A 23661-nucleotide genomic window follows, 5' to 3' on the forward strand; every position below is an offset into this window, starting at 1 on the left:
ACTGGATCTCCTCAACAGTGCTTTAAAACAGGAGCCATTTTATCACTTCAGATGAAATAGATCTTTATTTTGTTTGTTGTTTTTAAGTTTTTATTTGTTTTGTGTGTGAGAGGGAGAGAGAGGGAATGGATCTCCATGCACAAGGCCTGCAGAAGTGGGTTTGGAGGTCAGAGGACAACTTGGAGGCGTCAGTTTTCCTCTTCCCATGTGGGTTCTGGGGTTTGAATTTAATTCATTATGCTCAGCAGCAAGCACCTGCACTCACTCAGCCATCTACGAGCCCCCAGATCGTCATTTGGCTGTAGCTCTTATAAGACCTTTCACATTACTGGGTTCCCTGCCACTGTGTCAGTAGTACACTCAGTTGTAGCAAATGAAAGTGACCTCACATCTTTGTGAGTCCCCTTGGAATGATGGCAGTACCAAGGCTGAGAGCTACTCTGAGATGCAGATGTGATTTCTCTTTTTGAGAATGGGTCTGGCTATGTGGTTCAGACTTGGCACCAGGCATGTCCTATCCCTCTTAAGTGCTGGGTCACAGGTGTGAGCCACTATGCTGAGCTTTAAGTTCAAATTATCATTCCTGATCAGAGCATACTCTTTCCTGCCAGATTTCTTTTCTGTTTCCCTCCTTCCCTTTTCTTTTTATTTTTTGAGGAAGGGTCTCATTATGTAACCTTGGTTGGCGTGGAACTCACTGTGTAGACCAGGTGAGTCTTGAACTTAGATCTGTCTACCTCTGCCTCCCAGGGGTTGGGATTGAGGTGTCTCACCACACTTGGTCTGCTTTCTCTTTTCAGAGCAAGCTGACTTCAAATTTAGGATCATCCTACTTCAGCTTCCTGAGTGTTTGGGTTACAGGTGCATGCCACCATGTCTGCTTTGACTATGTGTAGCAATATAAATAGCTAAGTTTTCTTTTAGTTAAAAGCAACTAAAATCTAGGGACGGGAGTGGGGGAGGGGAGAGGGATTGAGATTAGTGGTTAAAAGTACTGACTGTTCTTCCAGAAGACCTGGGTTTAAGTCTCAGGACCCGTGTGGTAGCTCATAGTTGTTTGTAACTCCAGTTCCAGGGGATCTGGCTTCTTCTGGCTTCCTTGGACACCAGGCATGCACTTGGTGCACAGACATACATGCAGGCAAAATACCCATACACATAAAATGCAAAACAAAACAAACCTAAATACTGGGACAGATTTGGCTTTGTTTTCACAGGTGAATAGATGGGCCATGTTTACCATTGGTTGTCTAATGTGTAGAGTTTTATTAATTTATCATTTTTCTGTTTGTGACTTCAGAGTGTGAGCCAGAAGCTGATGGCTGGATTCGTAGAGTGCTTGGATAGTGAAGACACAGAAGAATTTGTTCGTGTTGAAGAGGGTATGGCTCTGATTAACAGATGTGCTTTTATTTTATATACATATGCAGTGTAAAGAGAAAAACTTTGAAACATCTGGTGCTCATATAAGAGAAATTGAGAATTTGCTAGAATAAATAGTTTTAAGATTGTTTAAATCAAAGCATTTGTAGTGGTCAGTCAAGAATTAAGTAGATTTGGGGTTTTGAGTACACGCTTCTTTAAAGTTTGGTGTGCTTTCCTTCCATTGATATGTGATTTTGTTCTGTGGTTTCTGTATTCAGGTTCAGAATATGAAAAGAAGTTAGCTGCAATCCGCCATGAAACGAGAATCCACATCTTGAATCTTCTCATTACATCTCTAGAACGCAATCCACCCAATCTTGCTCTCTACCTGTTGGGCTTTGAATTGAAGAAACCCATCAGTACTACAAATCTGCAAGACCCAGGTATAGCTGTACCACACATGGGCATCTATTTCTTAAGTGTTTGTTGATGTAAGTTTTCATTTATTAAATTCTGTGTTCACACGGCAATTCACTTAGAAAATGACACTTGAAAAGTATTGTAGGTCAGACATTAAGATCTAAGATTTAGAGAATTGAGATTTGTCAATTTCCTGTATCAGTATTTCCTGTAGCATATCACAGTTGAGCATGTATTTCTAAAATTAGATTGTGATAAAGGGAGTCTCGGATTTTGTGATGCAGAAACCCTGAGAAAACTTGCATTTCCTTTTGGTTCCATGTAGGAGTGTTAGGCTGCCCTCGGACCTGCCTGCACGCCATCTTCAACATCCTGGAGAAAGGGACAGAAGGGAGAACTGGCCCTGTGGCTGTGCAGGAGTATCCTCAGCTGGCCGAGCTGTGCTACCAGGTGCGTAGTGGAAGCACTGTGAGGAACTGAACAGAAACGTGGGCAACTGAGTTCATAGATGGAAGAGGGGCATTTAGGATAGAAATGAGTTCATTTAACAATTTCTCCAGTCTTTATGGATAAAATCCATGAGGCATAAACAAAATCCTGCAGACGTGCAGTTCCTAACAGTGGGAGAAATGAGAACTACGGGGTGTTTTCATGGATTTTACCAGTGGTGCTGTATTTAAAGTATGTTTTGGGGGCGTTCTAGAGTGTGCTTGGGTCAAAAGATCCCTGGTCGCCATCTGTGTCCCCTGGCAGGTTGAGCCAGCTTGGGCATGCTATGTAGCTTCTCTGGTGTTGAATTTTCCATCAGTGAAATGGATTGCTGAGGCATAGTGTGTCAGTACAAGCGGCACCTTTGAAGAAGCCTATAAAGAAGGACGTCCTCAGCTGTGGAGATGGCAGAATCTGATTAGAGTTCAGATTTGCTTGAGAACTTTCCCTTATATTTGTGTCTTGTTTTACTCAATTTACAAGTGTTCTGAGAACTAGACTTTATAATTCATGACTAATTCCTCAACTTAAGATCAAGAGCACTATGATTCACATTTCATGGCTTAAAAAGTAGGATTATTCTCCCAGTGTAATGGAGACATATCTGTTATTTTCATGTTTATCTTTGTGATTTTCAGTATTCACTTTTGTACTCTGGTTTTCCTAAACATTCATGCTTCTTTGAATCTGAATTAGATCTTCTTTAATGAGAGATCTGAGGTAATTGAAGCTCAGTGTTATGGAATCTGATATATATGCAGAAGTAGTTGAAAAGCTTATCATCTGCGTCAGGGATGTGTATTTTTAAGAGACATATTTGACTCTTTCTTTGTCTGCCAGCCGAGATTCAGACTGGTACGTTCAAGTTGTCTTCTCCAGCTTTCCAAAGAGCTGGGACTGGTTACTTGACCACCACAACTGACTTAATTATTGTCTGTTAATAAGAACAGGTGGACTCTTGGTTTATTTTGAGTGATTTTCATGTTTATGCCATTTTGTCTATTTAGGTATTTCTGATAATCATGTGCATAACATAATGGAGATCTTTGTATATTTATCAGACCTCAGTTTTTCTTAGATTGATATAAATGCTTCCCCCTCAAATTTACTATTTTGTTAAAGTTGTATTCAGAGCTTCTATTTGTAATATAGTGAAGTTCGCAAATCTTTGTAATTATTTTATTTTATTATGAAGTTTTATTTATTTGAATAAAATACATGAAAGATTTGGGCTCAACTTTTTAAATAGTTTCTGTTTAGTCATAGTCTATGCTTGTGCCAAGATAGTCATAGACTGTTATTACCAGCGACCTCAGATTTGGCTAGGAGAATAAATACTCTTCTTACAGTCACAGAAGTGTATTGCTAGTATTAATTCAAACTCATCAACCTATGGAAAGACTCTGCTTCTCAAGTCATGTTGCATTTTTCAGCCACATATTGATTCATTGTTGAACTACTTTGTAATTTTTTTAAATAGTGATTGTTTGAATTCTACGAAGTTTTACTGAGTTTTTTTGAAGTTGAGATGAAATAATTATGATTTTTCAGAAGTGGCTACTAGGTAGTACTACTATTAATTAAAATATTAAAGCTTAATTAATTTTGTGTTTGTATTAATAAATATGCTTAGAATGATTTCAAGATTTAGTCCTGTCATATAAAACTTTTTTATTCTTATTTTAAATGCAGGGTCTTGCTATGTAACCTAGGCTGGGCTTGAACTAATGATCACCCTGCTTCAGCTTCCTTAGTTCTGGAATTATAGGCCATGTCTGCAAATGTCAGTACTTTGAACTGGGTTTAGAAATCTAAGCCTACGGGACTGGAGAGATAGATGGCTCAGCAGTTAAGAGCACTGACTGCTCCTCCAGAGGTCCTGAGTTTATTTCCCATCAACCACATGGTGGCTCACAGCCATCTATAATGGAATCCTATACCCTCTCCTAACATGCATGTGTTCATATGGATAGAGAGCACTCATAAACATAAAATACATGAGTAAGTTTTTTAAAGTATAAGCTTACATTTTTTATACATGTGATTTTCCATTTGCTTGGATTATTGATGCATCTTAATTCTTTACATTCATATTTTTCTATCTTCAAGTCAGTGCTGACTGAGAGCTTTTATTTTATTAGGTGATCTATCAGTTATGTGCGTGCTCTGATACATCTGGTCCTACTATGAGGTACTTGAGAACCAGCCAGGATTTCTTGTTTTCTCAGTTGCAACATCTTCCTTTCTCTAACAAAGGTAGGACATTATATTGCTTTATTACTATAAGATGAGAACTCTTACCTGAAAGGTAAGAAATGTTTCAGAATTGGAATATTTGACGGATGAGTTGGTTGATAGGCTCTTCATCTGGACCTGAGCTTGGCCTTTGATGTACTCTTCCTCAGCTGGGATTAAAGGTGTACACCACACGACCCTGGGGACTGTACCCAATTCTAAACACGAAGCTCATGTGTGTATGCAAACCTTATAGGAGTAGCTGAAGTTCATTTTACCACAGATTTTTAGCGTGCCTTCATTTTGTCTGCAACCTGTCATGTGAGGTCAGATGTAGACTTTTCTGCTTGTGGTATGTGGGCACTTAGAAATCTTGGGGTTTAGAACATGTCGGGTTTTGTGTTTTCAGCTTAGGATTGGTCATATTGTGTAACCGATGCCTACCCTGTTGTTGCCTGGCTTTATTAACACACAGTTTAGAGCAGTGGGTTGTGGACCTCATTTGTTTCCTTGCTACTGGTACTCTGGGTGTTTTTGTAATTTCTGCTTGAGAAATTCCTATTTTCACTTCTAGTGTAAAATACACGAGTATAATCTGAATGAGGGAATTTGGTTCTTTACTAACAAAAGTTAAAGGCTGTGTTGGAGGACAAGATCACTGAAATTGGATATTCTCTCTCTTCCTCTGTGTGTGTGTTATTTGTGCGTGGGTGTGCACATGTGGAGATGAGAGAACAACTTTTCCTGTCTCCTTCCATCTTACGTGAGTCAGAGCTGTGGTTTGAACTCAGCTCATCAGGTTTGTGTGGCAGGGCTTTTACCTGCTAAGACATCTTGCCTGCTTGTGAATGAATATTTCTTAGAAAAATTTACATTTGTGTCTTATATATATTTGAAACTAGTCAAATTGTCTTGAAATAAAACTGAAAAGTAATTTTAAAGGAAATTATAAATCTAGTTTATTGACATGACTACGAACTGTTTCTAGCCTAATTTAAACTTTATCAAGATTGTTTTTCCTTTTAAAAATTAGAAAACATATTTAAAACAAGTTTGTGTTTTCCCCTGCATGTATGTATCTGTGCGTCATATTTGTATGCTTGGTGTTCATGAAGGCAGGAAGTCTTATCTCCCCAGCCTCTTTGGTTGGTTGGTGTGCACGCAGGCGTGTGTCTTGTCTGTCTGTCTGTCTGTCTGTCTGTCTGTCTGTCTGTCTGTCTGTCTGTCTGTCAAGACAGGGTTTCTCTGTGTTGCCCTGTGGCTGTCTTGGAACTTGCTGTCTTAGAACTCGTCCTAGATCAGGTTGGTCTCAAACTCAGAGATCCCCCTGCCTCTGCCTCCTGAGTGCTGAGATTAAAGGTGTGCGCCACTACCACCTGGCTTTCTCTCTTCTCCTCCTCCTCCTCCTCCTCCTTCTTCTTCTTCTTCTCTCTCTCTCTCTCTCTCTCTCTCTCTGGATTTTTTCTTTTTTGTGTGTGGTTTTTCAAGATAGGCTTTCTCTGTTTAACAATCCAGGCTATTCTTCAACTCACTTTATAGACCAGGCTGGCTTTGAATTCACAGAGATCCACCTGCCTCTCTACCCATGGAGTGCTGGGATTAAAGACATGCACCACGACTGCCTGGCTTTTATTTTCTTCTGCTGAACTATTGGCAAACTTTTTTCTCCATGTTTTTGTGTTAATCTCTTACACATATAGTAGAATTTATTATTATTTTTTATTATATTTTGCACAACAGCATGCCTGTAGAGATTAAAGGACAGTTTTTAGGGGGTGGTTCTCTCCTTTCACCACACAGTTCCTAGGGATCAGTCTCAGGTAGTTGGGCCTGGTGCAGGTACCCTTATCTCCTGAGCCATGTTACAGCCAACCCAAGGGTGTCTTGAATTTGTGCGTTTAGGCTATTCTCCACGCCTCAACCTCCTGAGCGACTGAACCCACAGACCTGCACTGTCGTATAGGCCTGAAGCTTACCTTATATCGTCATAGTTTGAAACCGAGTCCATACATTCTGTTACACATTTCTAGTGCTAGTAATTGTCAGCTTTCTCATTTTCTCAGAAAACTGTAAGATCCTTGGGAATTATCCAATTGACAGTGTTATAATTTTATAATTTTCTCATTTTTAATTGAGGTTTTGCTTATACAAAAACATTATAGAAACTTTAAAATTTTATACATGAGTATATACAAAAGAATAGTCACTGTCTGGCTTATGATATATGTGTTGTAAAGATTGACTTAGCTTGGCCTATATCTTAGTTATGGCTTCTATTGCTGTGATAAACACCATAACCAAAAGCAACCTGGGAAGGAAAGGGTTTATTTTATCTTTCTAGTCAGGTCACACTCTGTATCACTGAGAGGAGTCAGTCAGAAACTCAAGGTAGATGTACCTTGAGCACTGCTAACTGGCTTGCTCAGCCTACTTTCTTATACCATCCAGTCCAGAAACCCAGGGTGGCATCCTGCAATGGGCCAGGCCCTCCCACTTCAATCTCTAAGACAATGCCTCACAGATGTGCCTAATATGTCTGTGATCTGAACGAGGCACTTTCTCAGTTGTTGCTCCTACGTCGGGTTGACACATAGAACAACCAGGATAGACTGACATCTGTTAATATTATTGCTTGGTCATTATGTTTGCGTTACCATCATTTAGTACTTCAAAGCACAGGATCCATCAAGCATAAAAATACTGAGCCAGGGGGGCTGAAGAGATGGCTCAGAGGGTAAGAGCACTGGCTGCTCTTCCAGAGGTCCCGAGTTCAATTCCCAGCAACCACATGGTGGCTCACAACCATCTGTAATGAGACCTGGTGCCTTCTTTGCCAGCAGTACATTGTATGCTTAATAAATAAATAACATCTTAAAAAAAAAATACTGAGCCAGGAATGGTCACACATGCCTACAATTGCAGCATTAGGAGGCTGAGGCAGGTGGACTGTGTTTGAGACTTGCCTTGGTTATATTGCAAGACTATTTCAAAGCATAATAATACTGAATCTGAAAACTTCTTTTGAAAGATTTATTTTTAAATTTTATATGTGTGTTTCCCTTTGTGTTTGTATATACCATGTGCCTGCGGGAAACCATGGAGCCCGGAAGAGAAGAGTGTCAGGTTCTCTGGAACTTGAGTTATAGGGAGTTGTGAGCTGCCATGTGGGTGCTGGGGATTAAATCAGGGTCCTCTACAAGAGTAGGAAGTGCTCTTAACTATGGAGACGTCTCTCCAGCCCCTTTAAGTTTCTTTTATATATGGAATTTATAGCCCTGATTATATATGAAGGCAAGAGCTCCACCAGCTATTTTATCATCATAAAGTTATGTATGTGAGTTTAAGTGTATTTTATGGAATGAGAATAAGATTTTTATGAATTGTTATATACTTGAAAATTACACTTAAAAACAAAGTAGAAAGTGGCATTAATATTAAATTATGAGAGACTTATAAAATTGTTGTGCAACTAGTCTGGTAATAACCTTTTTTTTGAGACAGTGCCTCATTATGTATCTGGCTGGCCTGAAACTTGCAATGTAGATCAGGCTAGCCTGGAATTCACAGCCCTCCCGTCTCCTGAGTGCTGAGAGTAAAGGCATATACCACATCCGGCACTAATAAAATTGTATTGTTCTCCTCATCTCTCGTGGACACAGAATAACTTCTTTTTCATTTGTGTCGTTTTTTTCTTTCATAATTTCATGTTCTAATCTTGATAGTAAGATTCAGAAATTACTGACTTTCATGAGGCAGTGTCTGGTGATTTGTGGAATTTTCTGACCTTTTGTTACAGCAATGGGAAATGAAATGTATTTGTTTAAATTCCAGAGTATGAAATCTCTATGCTGAATCAAATGTCGTGGCTTATGAAGACTGCCTCAATAGAACTAAGAGTGACTTCTCTGAATCGCCAGCGGTCACATACGCAGAGGCTTCTGCACCTCCTCCTGGATGACATGCCAGTGAAGCCGTACTCAGGTGAGTGCTAATACTTCGTGTGCGGTGTCTTGACTGCTCTTGATGAGTGTACAGCTTACATTTAGGATGGCACTTGAGACAGAGCTGGTTATTCCTGGCTTTAGTATAGTTACCCTTAAAACACAAAATTAAAAATTGTCCTTTGGCCAGGTATGGTGGCTCATGCCTTTAATTCCAACACTTGGGAGACATGGGAGGGGCAGGTAGATCTCTGTGAGTTTGAATCCAGAGTGCTCTACATAGCAAGTTCCAGGACAGGTAGAGAGACTGTTTCAAAAAGAAAAGGAGGCGGGGAGCTGGAGAGATGTCTCAGTGGTTAAGAGCATTGCCTGCTCTTCCAAAGGTCCTGAGTTCAATTCCCAGCTACCACATGGTGGCTCACAACCATCTGTAATGAGGTCTGGTGCCCTCTTCTGGCCTGCAGGCATACATGTAGACAGAATATTGTATACATAATAAATAAATAAATATTAAAAAAAAGAAAAGGGGGAAAAACCCCACCCAAACCCAAAAATGTCCTTCGATGTAATTTTATTTTCCTCTTAATGCATCTGCAAGTCATAATTTATACAAAATGGTGACATTTGTCTCACTGATCCAGCATGACCGGAGCTATTTCAATGTGTATTATACATGCTTCTTTTTAATCATTTTCTTAGTATGATGAGGTCTTGCCAGTTTTGAAATTCTAATTATCCCCTTCAGAGTTATGGATGAGTCCCATAGGGATGAAAGGAGTTAGATGAACATTGCTAGTTAGTCCTCATAATCTTTGCATCTTAATTATTCATTACAAAAGGCTCTTTGAACCAGAAACAAAATACAGTATGTTTGCCATTTCTAAGTAAATGTAATTTCAAAGTGTGTTTTTCCTTTTCTGATCTTTTGTTGTTGGTGCTCGAACAGATGGTGAAGGAGGAATAGAAGACGAAACTAGGTCTGTCTCTGGATTCCTTCATTTTGACACTGCCACAAAAGGTGAAGCCCTTGGAATTGTAGTATGTTATAGCCACATTACATCGCTAAAAACTGTAAGATAATTTACATATAGCTCTGGAGCCTGCACCTACATAAAAAAGCTATGTCAAGGATTATTTGTTGTCAGTAACCTTGGGTTTACAGAGCGGAGGGAAAATATCTTAGTAAGTGGCCATATCAGAAATAAGTCAGGTTTAGATTTCAGCAAGGTCTTTGGTTTCAGAGAATAGCATGTTCAAAGTGAGCTCTGTATGGTGTTTTATTCTCTCTTCCGTGCCTCGAGTACAGTTCATTTCCTTCTTGTTTCTAGTCCGTCGAAAGATTCTAAGTATTCTTGATTCGATTGACTTCAGTCAGGAGATTCCTGAGCCTCTGCAGCTGGATTTTTTTGACCGTGCTCAGATTGAGCAAGTCATTGCCAACTGTGAGCACAAGAATTTACGGGGACAGACGATCTGCAATGTCAAGGTGAGGGTTCCGTCAAAGAACGTCAGTAGCTGTGCGTCAGACTTCCACTGTCGGGAAAGTGTGATTGTGTGTGTGTGTATTTTCATTCTTCCATGGAACTGATTTCTGTTATTAGCTTATTGGGCTATTTTGTCTAATAGAAAGGAATAAAACTTAATAAATGCCTCTACTTTCTTTAAGAGGTTTCATCGACTTTCCTTTAGGTATTTTCCCACCCAGCGAAGACTACAAAGTAGTTTTCGCTTTTTAGTTTTCTACCAAGTGAATGGTGACATCCTCAACAAAGTGAGAACAATACTGATCACCCAGCATTAAATTGCTGCCCAAGTCCCTTTGTGGAAGGAGGGGGATGGCTAATGTTGTTGTGCACATTGGACCATACTGCTGCTACACTGTCCAGAGATACCTGGACCTTTTCCAGTTAGGGTGGTTTATGGTAATTGCTGCGTATTATCCTACTGACGTCTGATGATATTTTTCTCTTTTTCACTAATTACTTAGCTTCTTCATAGGGTTCTCGTAGCTGAAGTCAATGCTCTTCAGGGTATGGCAGCCATAGGACAGAGGCCTTTGCTGATGGAGGTAAGCTCTGTTTGACACTTTCGGCTATTTATACTACTTAAGTTGCTTGCTTAAAAAGCAATAAATGCATGTGTGATTAGTAAACTACTTAAACATTAAGCTCTCGTGAGGGCCAGTGAAATGACTCAGTAATCAGACTGAAGCTGTTGTCAAGCTAGACGACTTGAGTTTGCTCTCCAGAACGCAATGATAGAAGAAAAGAATGTACTCCCAGAAGTTGTCTGCTGAACCCTGCACTTTTCCTGTGGCAAACACACACAACAAATGAAATAGAATTAAACTTTCATGGAATCTTTTGTCTTTTTGTAATTTTTTTAATATTGAAATTTTAAAGGTTACACAATATTATTTATTAATAAATGTAATTTAAGTAAGTTTTCTGAATAAATGACAGTATTAAAAATAGGAAATTGTTTAAAACAGGTACTGTGTCCCTGAGTGGTAACCGGTTTCTATATTTATGGCTTTAGGAAATCAGCACTATTCTTCAGTATGTTGTTGGAAGAAACAAGTTGCTGCAGTGTCTTCATGCAAAACGACACGCGCTGGAATCATGGAGGCAGCTGGTAGAGATTATACTAACTGCTTGTCCTCAGGAGCTCATCCAGGCAGAAGATCGACAACTGATTATTCGTGACATTTTACAAGATGTACATGATAAGGTGATTTACTTTCTAAGTTACTTTATATGACTAAAAATTTATATGTATGACTGTGTAGTATAGGTATATGCATTTGCCTTTAAGTAAATATAATTTTTTTCTTGCTTTTAAATTAGAAGCAAACTAGAGTTTATAATACTGATGTGAAAGCTTTCCTTGAGAAAGGTGGATTCTGTACAGTAGGAGCTCTGAGCTAGAGTATTACATAACCATTCAGGAAGCTTTGTAAAAAGAGGCATGGGCAGATCCCAGTGGCGAAGACCGTGGGTGTGTATCTCAGAGCAAAAACATCTGCATGGAATTCTGATAAGAATTAGTTACATACAGTTGTTCAATATTTTTCTTTTGAATAGTTCTAACATTCTTCTTTTTGTTTTTATTTATTTGTTTGTTTATTTTGAGACAGGATTTTATGGTGTAACTTGGCTGTCCTGGAACTAGCTCTGTAGACCAGGCTGGACTCAAACTCACAGAGATCCGCCTGCCTCTACCTCATGAGTGCTGGGATTAGAGGTGTGCGCCACCACCGCTCGGCTTAGTTCTTGTATTGTTAAGGTAGTTGAAGAGCCTAGTGTGTGTGTGTGAGGCTTGTTACAGGGATGATGATGCTGGGTCTCACTCTGATCCCCTGGGCACTTTCAGGTGCTGGATGATGAAGCAGCACAGGAGTTGATGCCAGTGGTGGCCGGCGCTGTGTTCACCCTGACCGCTCACCTTAGCCAGGCTGTCCGCACAGAACAGAAGCAGCCACTTGTCTCGGGACCTGGCGAGGCCCCTTACGCGTTCATGCTTGATAGTTCTTGGACCTCCCCTCCTGCAGCAGAGAACCGGCCAATGGGCTTTGCTTCTATTGGAGACTCTTCGCTGCACATCATATTGAAGAAACTGCTAGACTTTATTTTGAAGACAGGTTTTTCCATCGACATCTTCTGTACATTATGATTTTGTCCTGAATTTGATTGGTAAAGAAGTTTTCACTTGACTGCATGTTTTTGTGTTCCTAGGTGGTGGTTTCCAGCGTGTGAGGACTCACCTGTACGGCTCTCTACTTTATTACCTACAGATTGCCCAGAGACCAGATGAGCCAGACACATTAGAAGCTGGTAAGGTTAGATTGATTTCTAATCAAGTCTGTTCTATTTTTAAAGATGATAACTTCTGAAACCTATGTCAGTTCTCTATCTTTTGACTCAGTACAACTACAATCTACAGTTAGTAATCTTGACATAACCGTTAGATTGCTATAAAGCTGGGGTGTATGTTTAGTTTTTAGGAGTCTCAGGTGATGTGTAGTTTTATATTCTTGAACTGCAGTGCACTGTTTGTAGACTTGGACAGTGTCTCTTCTTGCACCACAGTACATACTTACTGAAGTCTTATAAAATGGCTCTATAGTAAGAACATAACTTTTAAGCAGTTTGCTTATTCATAGGCATAGAAATTCTAATACTTTACTATCACAGAAATACTGTCTCAAAATTCTCATATGTCTCTACTTTTCAAGAGGAAGATTTATTGTAGAATTCCCATATGAAGCAGTATGTAGTTTTATTTTAATAGATTTTTTTTCATGGCCGTATAAAAATGGTCTTACCTAGTACAAATGCTCATCTGTAGTATATGTGTATTTTATTTTACATAAATTCAAGGTAGGATTTCTTCATTAAAGCAGTGGTTCCAAGCCTTTCTAATATTGCAACCCTTTAATACAGTTCCTCATTGTTATGGTGGCTGTCATTCTTGCGTGATACCTTAGAAGATAACAACAACCAGGTGTAGTGCCTACTTAGTGTATGTGTGTGTATAAACAATTTTCTGTGTTTGGGTGTTTTGCCTGGATGTATATCTGTGTATCTGTGCACAGTGTGTCCCAGGCCAGAAGAAGATGTCAGATCCCTTGAAAGTGGAGTTACATATGGTTATGAGCTACCATGTAAGAGTTGGGGATCAAGCCAGGTGCTCTGGAAGAGCAGTCAGTACTCTTAACCTCTTAACCTCTGTACAGTCCCTGTATGCAGGTATTTTTAAGGTCAAGAAAAATAAATTGTTTAAAGAATCTTTTTGAATAATCAGACTCTTTTAAAAAAGAAAAAGATGTAGTTGGGGCTATTCATTCCCAATAACTCCCATATTTTTCTCTTAAAAAAGTATTTTTCATATTCCTTTAGTCAAAGTGGCGAACACTAGTTAACCACTAGGTGGAGGTCTATAGCACACTTAGAACAGTCGTCAAGATGACAGTTTATTTCTGTACAGATTGGATCTTTGTATAGCCCAGGCTAATCAAACTCAGAGTCTTATACAGTGATCTCAAGTGTGTGCTGTGTGCCTGGTTCAAGATGGTAGTTCAGACCTGAGTATGGTGGCATATGCTGTTAATCCCATCACTCAGGAGCAGAAGTAGGTGAATCTCTATGAGTTTGAGGTCGTCCAGGTCTACAAAGCAAGTTCTGGGACAGAGAAACCCTGCCTTGAAAAATAACAAAAAAGATGGTAGTTCAGAAATTAAGGAGGAAAATCATGGAATTAGTTTGAAATAAAAACTGTTGCTTTTTTTGGTTATGAAAGTTTTATAAGGTTTGTATGACTCTTAATGAAATATATGTTTATACTACCAATGGTTATTATGTTTAAATTTCCCTTATAAATAATGTTTTTAACTTTAATAAATATTTCAATTTAAAAATCCCAAAGATTGCTAGGCAGTGGCGGCGCACGCCTTTAATCCCAGCTCTCAGGAGGCAGAGGCAGCCAGATTTCTGTGAGTTTGAGGCCAGCCTGATACACAAGAGCTAGTTCCAGGACAGGCTCAAAAGCTACAGAGAAACCCTGTTTTGAAAAAAAACCAAACCAAAAAAAATCCCAAAGATTAAAACTTTGTTTTTCCTTTTTGAGTGATATTTTTTTCTATATCGTATCTGTTTCTTCTTAGCCAAATCCTCAAAGATGACAACAAACTATAAAAGCAAATTGATTAGCAGGGTAAATACAAGTTTTCGGTTCTCTTAGGATCCATAATTAATTTTACTTTCTGAAAGAGCCATACATTATGAGTGTTATTAGTGTACGTGCATGATGTGTTCTTAGAGTTCATTCGTCTGAACTCATTGATCTGGTCTTGTACGCATGTAGTAATGGATTTCTTTTGTTATGGGATATGAGATAGAGTTGCTGAACTGATTTTCATTGGATTTTTTTCTGTTTTAATACTTGCAGCTAAGAAAACTATGTGGGAAAGGCTGACAGCCCCTGAAGATGTGTTTAGTAAATTACAACGAGAAAATATGGCTATCATTGAAAGTTATGGTGCTGCCCTCATGGAAGTGGTCTGCCGAGACGCTTGTGATGGCCACGAGATCGGAAGGGTAAAATAACAGTAGTGTGCATTTATGAAGGTGTATACTGAATCAACTTTTAAAATGTACATTGCAGGTGGAGAATTATTTTCTATATTATTTTATAGTGAGTTTGCTCATCTGCTGTGATTGTAGCTTCCGTCGTGTTACTCTGTTTTGATTGTGTGGAATCTTAACTCAGAATTTCTTCTTAATTACATATGCTAAGTTTGAGGTTTGCAAGTAGAACAACATGGATAGAAACAACAAAATCCTGCCTAATAGGTCTTTGGTCTGTCTGCTGCTGGCCATGATTGTGTTCTCTTTTATACGATACCTTATGAAGGCAGCTTGCATTTTCCCTTCAGTAAAGCATCGTGGCATCCTGATGACACGGTGAGAGGATTTCATCCCACTGCACAATCCTGTAGCACCTACGGGGTTTACTTCATGGCCATGGAAGAAAAGAAAACTTAAGAAATAGGATAAAATACGAACTAGAGAGCAACCCCTCAATTATGCTTCAAAATTTAAAATACTTTTCTATATAGAATAAAACACTGGGAGGAAATAGATCAGAATGGGTTTAACTGTGTTTATTAGTTTACATGTATTTTTAATTCTTTTCTAAGATTCCTCTAAATAACACATAAAATTTTAGAATTAGAAGTAACAGTTAAAAGAAAACATGGGAGCTGGAGAGGTGGCTCGGCAGTGAAGAGTGCTTACTGTTGGGGAAGATCTGAGTTCACCTCCCAGCACCTGCATTGGGCAGCTCACAATGTAACTTCAGTTCCAGGGAATCCAGTGCCTTTTCTGGCTTTTATCGTGCTTGTGATCTCACACAGGCATGCACACGTACATTTTCAAGAAATTAGTTTTCTGTTCTTTTAAACAAGTAGTGCCTGGTTCTGGCTAAAATATAAATTATATTTAATACAGGTTTTGCTTCAGATTTAAAATTTGAAACTGAAAATTCTCTTTATATCAAGAAATTGAGATTCTAGTTACATACAGTTTCCAAATTCTCAAAAACATCGAAATTTTATTATAAATATTCTTAGTTCCTCAAGTAAAGGCAGTGGCTGTCAGTGGTTTGGTAGCCATTCACATATTGCGCCTTTGATTCTGATTCCTTCTTCCTTTAGATGCTGGCCCTGGCTCTTCTTGATCGGATTGTCTCTGTGGACAAGCAGCAGCAGTGGCTCCTGTACCTTTCTAACAGTGGCTATTTGAAGGTCCTTGTGGATAGCTTGGTGGAAGATGACCGTACTCTGCAGAGCTTGCTGACTCCACAGCCTCCTCTCTTAAAAGCCCTTTATACCTATGAATCCAAAATGGTAAGGGTTGTGGACATTGGCATTAGGTCAGCAGCGTCTTTAGGGCCCGGAGGTGTGTATTGGAAGGCTGCTGTGCTTTCCACTGGGCTGCTGCTGCACCCTGAGTATTTCTGTTATATAAACTGTTGTTATTTTAAGAGCTTGACATCTGGGAATTTGTGCTAGGAACGCATTTTCTGTGTGTGAAGGTGTTCTGGAATTATCCTGAGAAGTTCGAGGGTCATATCCTGCTGCTTGCTGACTCAGGATGCTCCTGAAAGTGGCATGAAAGCCAGGGTTCATGGAAGGAGCAGCAACTTAAATGCAGTGTCTGCTTTGTCATTTCCTTCCCTCCAGATCTGTTACAATTTCCCCATGTTAAATATTTTACCTCTGTCACCATCGTGGAAGTCTTAGAGTCTTTTTCTTTTCACCCATTTATTCCTAGATATTTGCTAAATATTTAATATACTAAAGCCACACTGAAGTGAGCACAGCAAACTCAACTGACCTGTTGACGTAAACTATATTTGAATTGAATAATTCATAATAATAATGTACGATTTGCAACAATAATACATGTACAGTAGTATAAATGTACAATATTTACCTCTGAGTTCCCATAAAATATCTTAGGAGAAAGATATGATGTATTTTTATAGGCAAATCAGGATTTCCCCCTCATTAGTGATTAATAAGGAATGTGTATGAGTGTCTTGTGTTCCTGTGAGGCCCTTGGCCATGATTTCAGCACTGATGCGTCCTTTCTTAATTTTGCAGGCGTTGCTCACAAGAGTGGCTAAGTTACAGCAAGGCGCATTGGAGCTCCTAAGGTCTGGGGTGGTTGTGAGGCTAGCACAGTGCCAGGTATATGACATGCGCCCAGAGATGGACCCACATGGGTAAGTGTCCACACGAACCAGCTTGTTTACACTCCTAGCAAAGGATTGTAAAGGACTAATGGAAATCACAAAGATAATTTTCCTAAGGGTTAGGGAGTGTTGCATGCCTTTGTCATTTTCTTGTAAGTGGAAGTTCCCAAGATAGTAAAAAGTGGGTGGGACCAATTCTTTCCATTCAGAGGAGTAGTGTGCTGTGTGTGAGAGAGGGTGAGAATTCTGTTAGCCTGTGTTACCTTGCCAGCCTTATTTTATATGAGTTCCATAGATACTTGTTTCTAGTCAGGGGCCTTCTAAAATAATAGTACACTTAAACCCTGTTGGTAGGTGTGGTAGTACACGTCTGCTTGTAAGACTAGCACTTGGGAGACTGAGGCAGGAGGATTGTGAGCTTGAGGCTAGCCTGGGTTGTATAAGGAACAAAATCAGGGAGAAGAAAAGTTTCAGGATAGTTTTTTGTTTGTTTGTTTGTTTGGTTGGTTGGTTGGTTGGTTGGTTTTTTTAAGACAGGATTTCTCTGTGTAACATCTCTACCTGTCCTGAAATTCCCATTATAGACCAATCTGGCCTTGAACTCACAGAGATCCCCCTAAACTCTACCTCCTGAGTGTTGGGATTAAAGGCATGCACTACTACTGCCCAGCCTTAAGTTTCAAGTTTTTCAGCAGATGTCAGTTCAATCATTCAGTTTTTTTAAATTTAATTTTTAAATTTGGTTTTTTAAATTTAATTTTATTTATTTGGGGGGTGTGTGGCTTGCAGGCACTACAGTGTGTGTGGAGGTCTGAGAACAACTTTTGGAAGTTGCTTCTCTCCTTTCAGTGTGGGATCTAGGGATTGAGATCGGGTTGTCAGGTTTGTAAGTCATATACACACTTTTAGAGCTGATTCTTCCCATGAGCTCTGGTTCCCCCTCCCACAGTGTACAGGATGGCAGCATTGATAGGCAATCAGCATATCTTCCTAGCAATAACAGTTACTTAAGGTGAGCTTAGTTATTGCTTAAACTCAGAGAAAATCCATTGGCAAATTAGTGTCTAAGCTTATTTAGGCTAAACACAGAACTGTTTTACTCAGGAGATGGGATATTCTCATACTAAACTACAAGGGTTTTTTTTTTAATCTTTTTTTTTATATTTACTTATTTATTATGGATACAATATTCTGTTTGTATATATGCCTGCAGGCCAGAAGAGGACACCAGACCTCATTACAGATGGTTGTGAGCCACCATGTGGTTGCTGGGAATCGAACTTGTGTACTTTGGAAGAGCACGCAATGCTCTTAACCGCTGAGCCATCACTCCAGCCCCCCTAAACTACAAGTTTTAAACACGAAAGTTAACTATTTCTCTGTCTGTAAAGAGAGTTTTGAGTTAAATACTTTTAGATCCTGACATAGAATCCCTTGTCTACATAAAGCATCTTTTTGTGTTCTGCTTCTGTTCCACTCATTTTATTTTGTTTAAAGATTTTAACATATAAGTGTTTATAATTTAGCATGTAAATAATAATGAATTTTTAGGACCCTATCTTAAATGCAGTATTGCTCTCTCCTTGTTGTTTGAAATGAATCAAGCATGTTTGGTATGAGAGACCCCCCAATGTTCATCCCAACGCCCGTGGATCGATACCGGCAAATTCTTCTTCCAGCCCTCCAGCTATGCCAGGTCATCCTCACGTCGAGTATAGCCCAGCACTTGCAGGCAGCAGGACAGGTAAGGTGAACACTTGTACAGAAGTCACTAATGCAGAACCTCCATTTAGAAATGCAGAGATTCTGTAGATGGAAAGCTCACGTGAAGTCATGTCCATCCTGTTAGTGGCAAAGCAGAGTATAGAGCATCTGACCAGCTTTTGTAATCTTGTGTGAGTGAACATTGTAGCTGCTTAGTAGAATCCTGAGATGGAAAACAAGAGATTGAAATTTGTTTCTGTAGAAAAGTAAGCAGTTATCCTGGTAGGAATAAGATGACATTTAAGATGTATTTTAGCCAGGGATTTAGAGAGGGTATATAGTAGGCCTGTCTTAGTTGCTTTTCATTTTTCTTTTTCTTTTCTTGCTTATTATTTATTTATTTTTTGAGACAAGAGTTTCTCTGTGAACAGCCCTAGCTGTCCTGGTACTAGCTCTTGTAGACCAGGCTGGCCTCGAACTCTCAGATCCACCTGCCTCTGCCTCCTGAGTACTGGGATTAAAGGTGTGCACCACCTCTATTGCTTTGGCAAACACATGACCGAGGCCAAGGCAACTTAAAAAAGAGGGTTTAATTGAGCTTGCAGTTTCAGGGGGTTAGAGTCCACGATGGCAGAGCAAAGGCATGGCCACAGGGGCAGCTGAGAACTCACATCTTGTAGGAGGCAGAGAGAGAGAGAGCACACTGGGAATGGTGTGTATCTTTTCAAGCCTCCAGACCCTCCCTCAGTGACACACCTCTTCCTACAAGGCCATATTCTTTCTAAACAGTTATACCAACTGGGGCCAAGTATTCAAACATATAAGCTTATGTTGAAATAGGAGCGGCGGGGCTGCGTCCCCAACACCCCGGCTGCTTGGCTAGCTCATGCCTGAAATAACAACACACAAACTGTATTCATTTAACTGCTTGACCCATTTCTATCTAGCCTCTTCTAGGCTAACTCACGCACCTGGACTAGCCCATTTCTAGTAATGTGTGTAAGCACCCCAAGGTGCGCTTACCGGGAAGATTCTAGCCTCCATCCATCATGGTGTCTCTGCTCCAGCAGCGCTGTCGGGTCTCTCCGGGAGCAGAGCAGAGTCTGACCTCACTTCCTCTTCCGCCCAGAATTCTATTCTGTTTTCTCCTCCCATCTATGTTCTAAGCTATGAGGCCAAGCAGTTGGTTTATTGCTCAACCAATGAAATCAACAGATTGATATGACACTCCCACATCAAGCTTATGGGGTCATTTTCATCTAAACCACCACAAGGTCTATAGAAAATACAAAAGGGGAGCCTCACGCCTTGTGTAGTAGTGTGTATTTGTAAGTCCAGTGCTAGGGAGGCCGAGGCCATAAAATGAATTAGCCTGGCTATGCAGTGAAACTCGGTCTCAAAATAATGAAAACAAAGCCCCTAAAACTGGGTATGGCTATACATTCCTGTCATCCAAACACTTAGGAAGTAAGGCAGGAGGATCAAGAGTTCAAGGTCTTCCACAGCTAGGTGGCTAGTTCAAGGCCTTCTTGGACTCTATGAGACCCTGTTTCCAACAAAAATAAAAAGTATAAAATAAAGTATCATATTTACACGTGATTTTTTTAACAGCATGAGGTAATGAGATGCTTTTGTTTCTGATATTTTCCTACATTGCAGTCAGAGTTGCTTCCCCAGGTAGTAGTTGTGGTTTCTACAGAGATGCCTTATTTGCCCTGCAGCAGCCCAAGGGACATCCTTTGATACTCGAATGGCTTTGAGCTCATTCTTTAAACTCGGGGTTTCCTTGACTGCTTCTTTACTAGATTAAGTGATCCTCCCCCACTTCTACCCGCACACCCCCACACCTCCACTTTTCCCTGGAATTGGATTTAGTGCCTCAGGAGTATTCCAGACAATAACAAAGGCAGAAAGAAGGACGGAATTTCTGTCGCTTTCGTTCTTGCTTTATCAATAGTAGCAAGAACTTTTATGGTTGAAGCATGCTACCCAAGTCAAGCTTACAAAGAGTGACTTCTTTGAGTTTAGTGACCATTTTATGCCCATTAATATGAAATTCTCTTGATTCCTTTTAAATAAAGCAAAAGAAGTAAAATAGGTGTTTTCATGCAGTGTTTCTAAGTCATGGTCTACAGCTAGCTCTGCTGAGTTAATATGCAGTTAATTTTGCTTTGTGAGGGAATGAGCTGTTTAAGTTGAGAAAGCAGCTGCTTCTCTCGTTCTTCATTGCATACAGTTCCTTGCAGATGAATTATACATATGATGCAGTTTTCTTCTCTTCCTCCTCCATCTTGGGCCGCTCAGGTGCTGCAGTTTCTCATTTCGCATTCCGATACCATCCAGGCGATCCTGCGCTGTCATGATGTTAGCGCCGGCTCCTTGCAGGAATTAGCTCTGCTGACAGGAATCATAAGTAAAGCAGCACTTCCTGGTGAGTTGGTTATGTTGAGCGCAAGTTAATTCTCTACAGACTGGCACAGACTGAGGAGAGACGTTTCTCTTACTCTGCAGTTACCATGCAACTGACTTGAACTTGGTACCGGAGACATTCAACTACCTTTATTAAGTAATAAGTTTATACTTATATCAACCATATACTCAAAATAATCAAAAAGTTCAAGGAGATAATTAAAAAGCATCAGGGTCTCATTACCTGCATTTGGTAGATAGCTTTGCAAACACTGCACTGCATGTATTGGGATCACAGCATGCAGAGGAGATAGACGAGCGCAGTAGAAGAATTTTACATGCATTTAATGGATTAAAAGCTTATTGAAAGCTGGGTGGTGGTAGTGCACACCTTTAATCTTAGTACTTGGGAGGCAGAGACAGGAGGATCTTTGTGAGTTTGAGGCCAGTCTGCAGAGCGAGTTCCAGGAAAGCCAGGGCTGCTTTTAAAGAGAAATAAGAGGAATTTCTTTTAATTCTAGAAATATTTCACGAGTATAGAAAAAAATTAAGTCGGGCTGTGGTGGCGCACACCTTTAATCTTAGCACTTGGGAGGCAGAGGCAGGCCTGGTCTACAGGAGCTAGTTCCAGGATAGGCACCAAAGTTACAGAGAAACCCTGTCTTGAAAAACCAAAAATAAAATAAAGAGTATAGAAAAGTTAGTTATTAAAAGGTTGCCATGATTAAGAAAAATGCTAGCTAGGAAATGATGAATGTTTTGTCACTTTTGTTCTTAAGTATAATTTCTATACTATGTAAATTCTAAAGCCAGCACCCTAACGTCAGTCTTGGCATTTTAAATTTTCACTGCAGGCCTCTTCCCTGAAGGAGAAGGTAAACACTGGGTCCCCTTGTGTTTAAGGTTGCTTGGTGCTGCCAGTGATCTTGAATGATAGCACAGGTGATGAGGCTTGTGCCCTCAGTACGTGCAATGCCTGGGACCCTGTAACATGTTCCTTAGGTATGTGCTGGCGCTGCTTTCCCCAGCATGGCAGTCAACTCGAGTATGTAAGGCTCTCGAGAGGTTGGGCTGTTGTTATTTACAGGTGAGGGATTTGAAGCATGGGACTGTTACAGAGTCCCAGGCAGTGTGCATTCGGAGCCTGTGCACTTAACTACACTTCCTCTATTTCTGTGAGACAGCCCCTGGCCTGCTGTCTCTAGCACTTTGCCTCTTTGTGGCTGCGTCTGGATTTGAGCCCTCTGGGTGGGAGAGTTGATTAAGACTGGGTGCAGTTCCTCTCAGAATATTTGGAACCTTGCTGCTCTGAGGGGAACTGGGGTCTTCTCAGCAGTGGAGGTCAGAGTTTGACTCCAGGACAGTCCCCCTTCCTGCCTCTACCACATCTCACAGTGTAGTGCAGGTATTGCAAGGGCCTCCTGATTTTCCCAAGTCTTAACTCCTCAGTATGCTTAGGGTCTGCAAGTGTTCCGTGAATTTATTCTCATTCCTCCGTGCTGCTTCGAGGGAGCAGCCAGGTCCTGAGCTGAGGCTCAGAGCTTGTCCTGCAGCTTATTATCCTTTGTGTTTACGGCGGAAGTTAGCTCCTCCTCCACTTCATTGTTAGGGGGAGGGTTAAAGTTCATTCATCTTGTAAGTCCAAGCTCTCACTGCTTAATAGGAAGTACTGATTTCTGATTTTAGAAAGTTTGAAGGTTTTTTTCTTTTTGGATTCTTTTAATTTATTTTACATACTGACCACAGTTTCCCCTCCTTCTTCTCCTCCTGAAAGTTTTAAGTAAAGGTTTTTCTTAAACTGTTAAAAAATACCTTTGAAAGTACCTCCGTAGGTTTTAGGTTGTGTGAATGCCTTGTGCTAGTGTTGCTAATCTATGAAAGGTGCTCAGTCTTTGGAAAATTCTGTTTCTCCCAACTTTGATGGCAGGAGTCGGCTTGTGCATGTAGAGGATATAAATTCCAGAAGCACTCTATAGTGTTTTTATTATAGCACTAGCTACTTTACACATAGGCCATGTTTTACAGGTATGTTAAGTGAACTCGATGTTGACGTAAATGAAGGATCCTTAATGGAGCTCCAGGGACACATTGGAAGATTTCAGGTAACTGACTTATTTCTTGAAATAGTCATTTTAAGATGCTGTCCCCTAGACTAGAGCTGCCCTTTCCGCTGTTTCATGGGTCCTTTGATGACCCTGAATGACCTGTGTCATTCAATTACTTGATGTTCCCAGAATCACCTTCTGACTTTCTACTGCAGGTGAAGATTTAGTTCTTTAGCCCTGCTCTTCTTCCAGCATTTCCTGGAACACATTGCTAAAGCTTTAACACAACCGTATCACAGGGTTTTTATATTAATGTTCAGTGTTTTGCTATTATGATTAAATGTTGTTGATGAGTAAGCTATGAGCAACTGTTAATTTTACTATCTTGTTTGTTTGTTTGGTTGGTTGGTTTTTGCTGTGTGGCCCTGGCTGACCTGGGACTCTCCACGTGGACGAGACTGGCCTTGAACTTGTAGCAGTCCTCATTCCTTTGTAGATCCTTCCAGTCCTGGATCTACAAAGCTGTGTCAGGTTTTTTTTGCAGCGTTTTGTTTTTCTACAGTTGACAGCTGACCCTACCCTCCTGCTCTGGGGCAGACTTTTTGAGGCAGTCTGGCCTTAAACTGTTGCTCTTCCTGCCTTCACCTACTAAGTGCTTTGCCTTTTTAAAAGTTGCTATGCATGCCTTTAAGCCCAGCACTTGGGAGGCAGAGGCTGGCCGATCTCTGTGAGTTCAAGGCCAACCTGGTCTATAAGAGCTAGCTATAGGACAGGCTCCAAAGCTACAGAGAAACCCT

General features: G+C 40.2%; 1 protein-coding gene across 1 annotated transcript in view; it reads left to right on the plus strand.

Moving 5' to 3' along the window:
• Positions 1-23661, plus strand: part of Nup205 (nucleoporin 205) — a 70242-nt gene that overhangs the window by 39361 nt on the left and 7220 nt on the right. The window contains exons 20-36 of the mRNA XM_050147993.1: positions 1301-1382; positions 1644-1808; positions 2111-2235; positions 4416-4530; positions 8341-8490; positions 9397-9468; positions 9779-9936; positions 10438-10518; positions 10989-11180; positions 11823-12090; positions 12185-12283; positions 14397-14545; positions 15664-15855; positions 16615-16736; positions 18312-18450; positions 20715-20841; positions 22845-22961. Coding sequence (XP_050003950.1) covers positions 1301-1382; positions 1644-1808; positions 2111-2235; positions 4416-4530; positions 8341-8490; positions 9397-9468; positions 9779-9936; positions 10438-10518; positions 10989-11180; positions 11823-12090; positions 12185-12283; positions 14397-14545; positions 15664-15855; positions 16615-16736; positions 18312-18450; positions 20715-20841; positions 22845-22961 — 2353 coding nt within the window. The remainder of the gene's footprint in view (positions 1-1300; positions 1383-1643; positions 1809-2110; positions 2236-4415; positions 4531-8340; positions 8491-9396; positions 9469-9778; positions 9937-10437; positions 10519-10988; positions 11181-11822; positions 12091-12184; positions 12284-14396; positions 14546-15663; positions 15856-16614; positions 16737-18311; positions 18451-20714; positions 20842-22844; positions 22962-23661) is intronic.

The sequence above is a fragment of the Alexandromys fortis genome, unplaced genomic scaffold, assembly GCF_014885135.2.
Source record: "Alexandromys fortis isolate MF-2015 unplaced genomic scaffold, M_Fortis_MF-2015_v1.1 scaffold_57, whole genome shotgun sequence".
Lineage (NCBI taxonomy): Eukaryota > Metazoa > Chordata > Mammalia > Rodentia > Cricetidae > Alexandromys > Alexandromys fortis.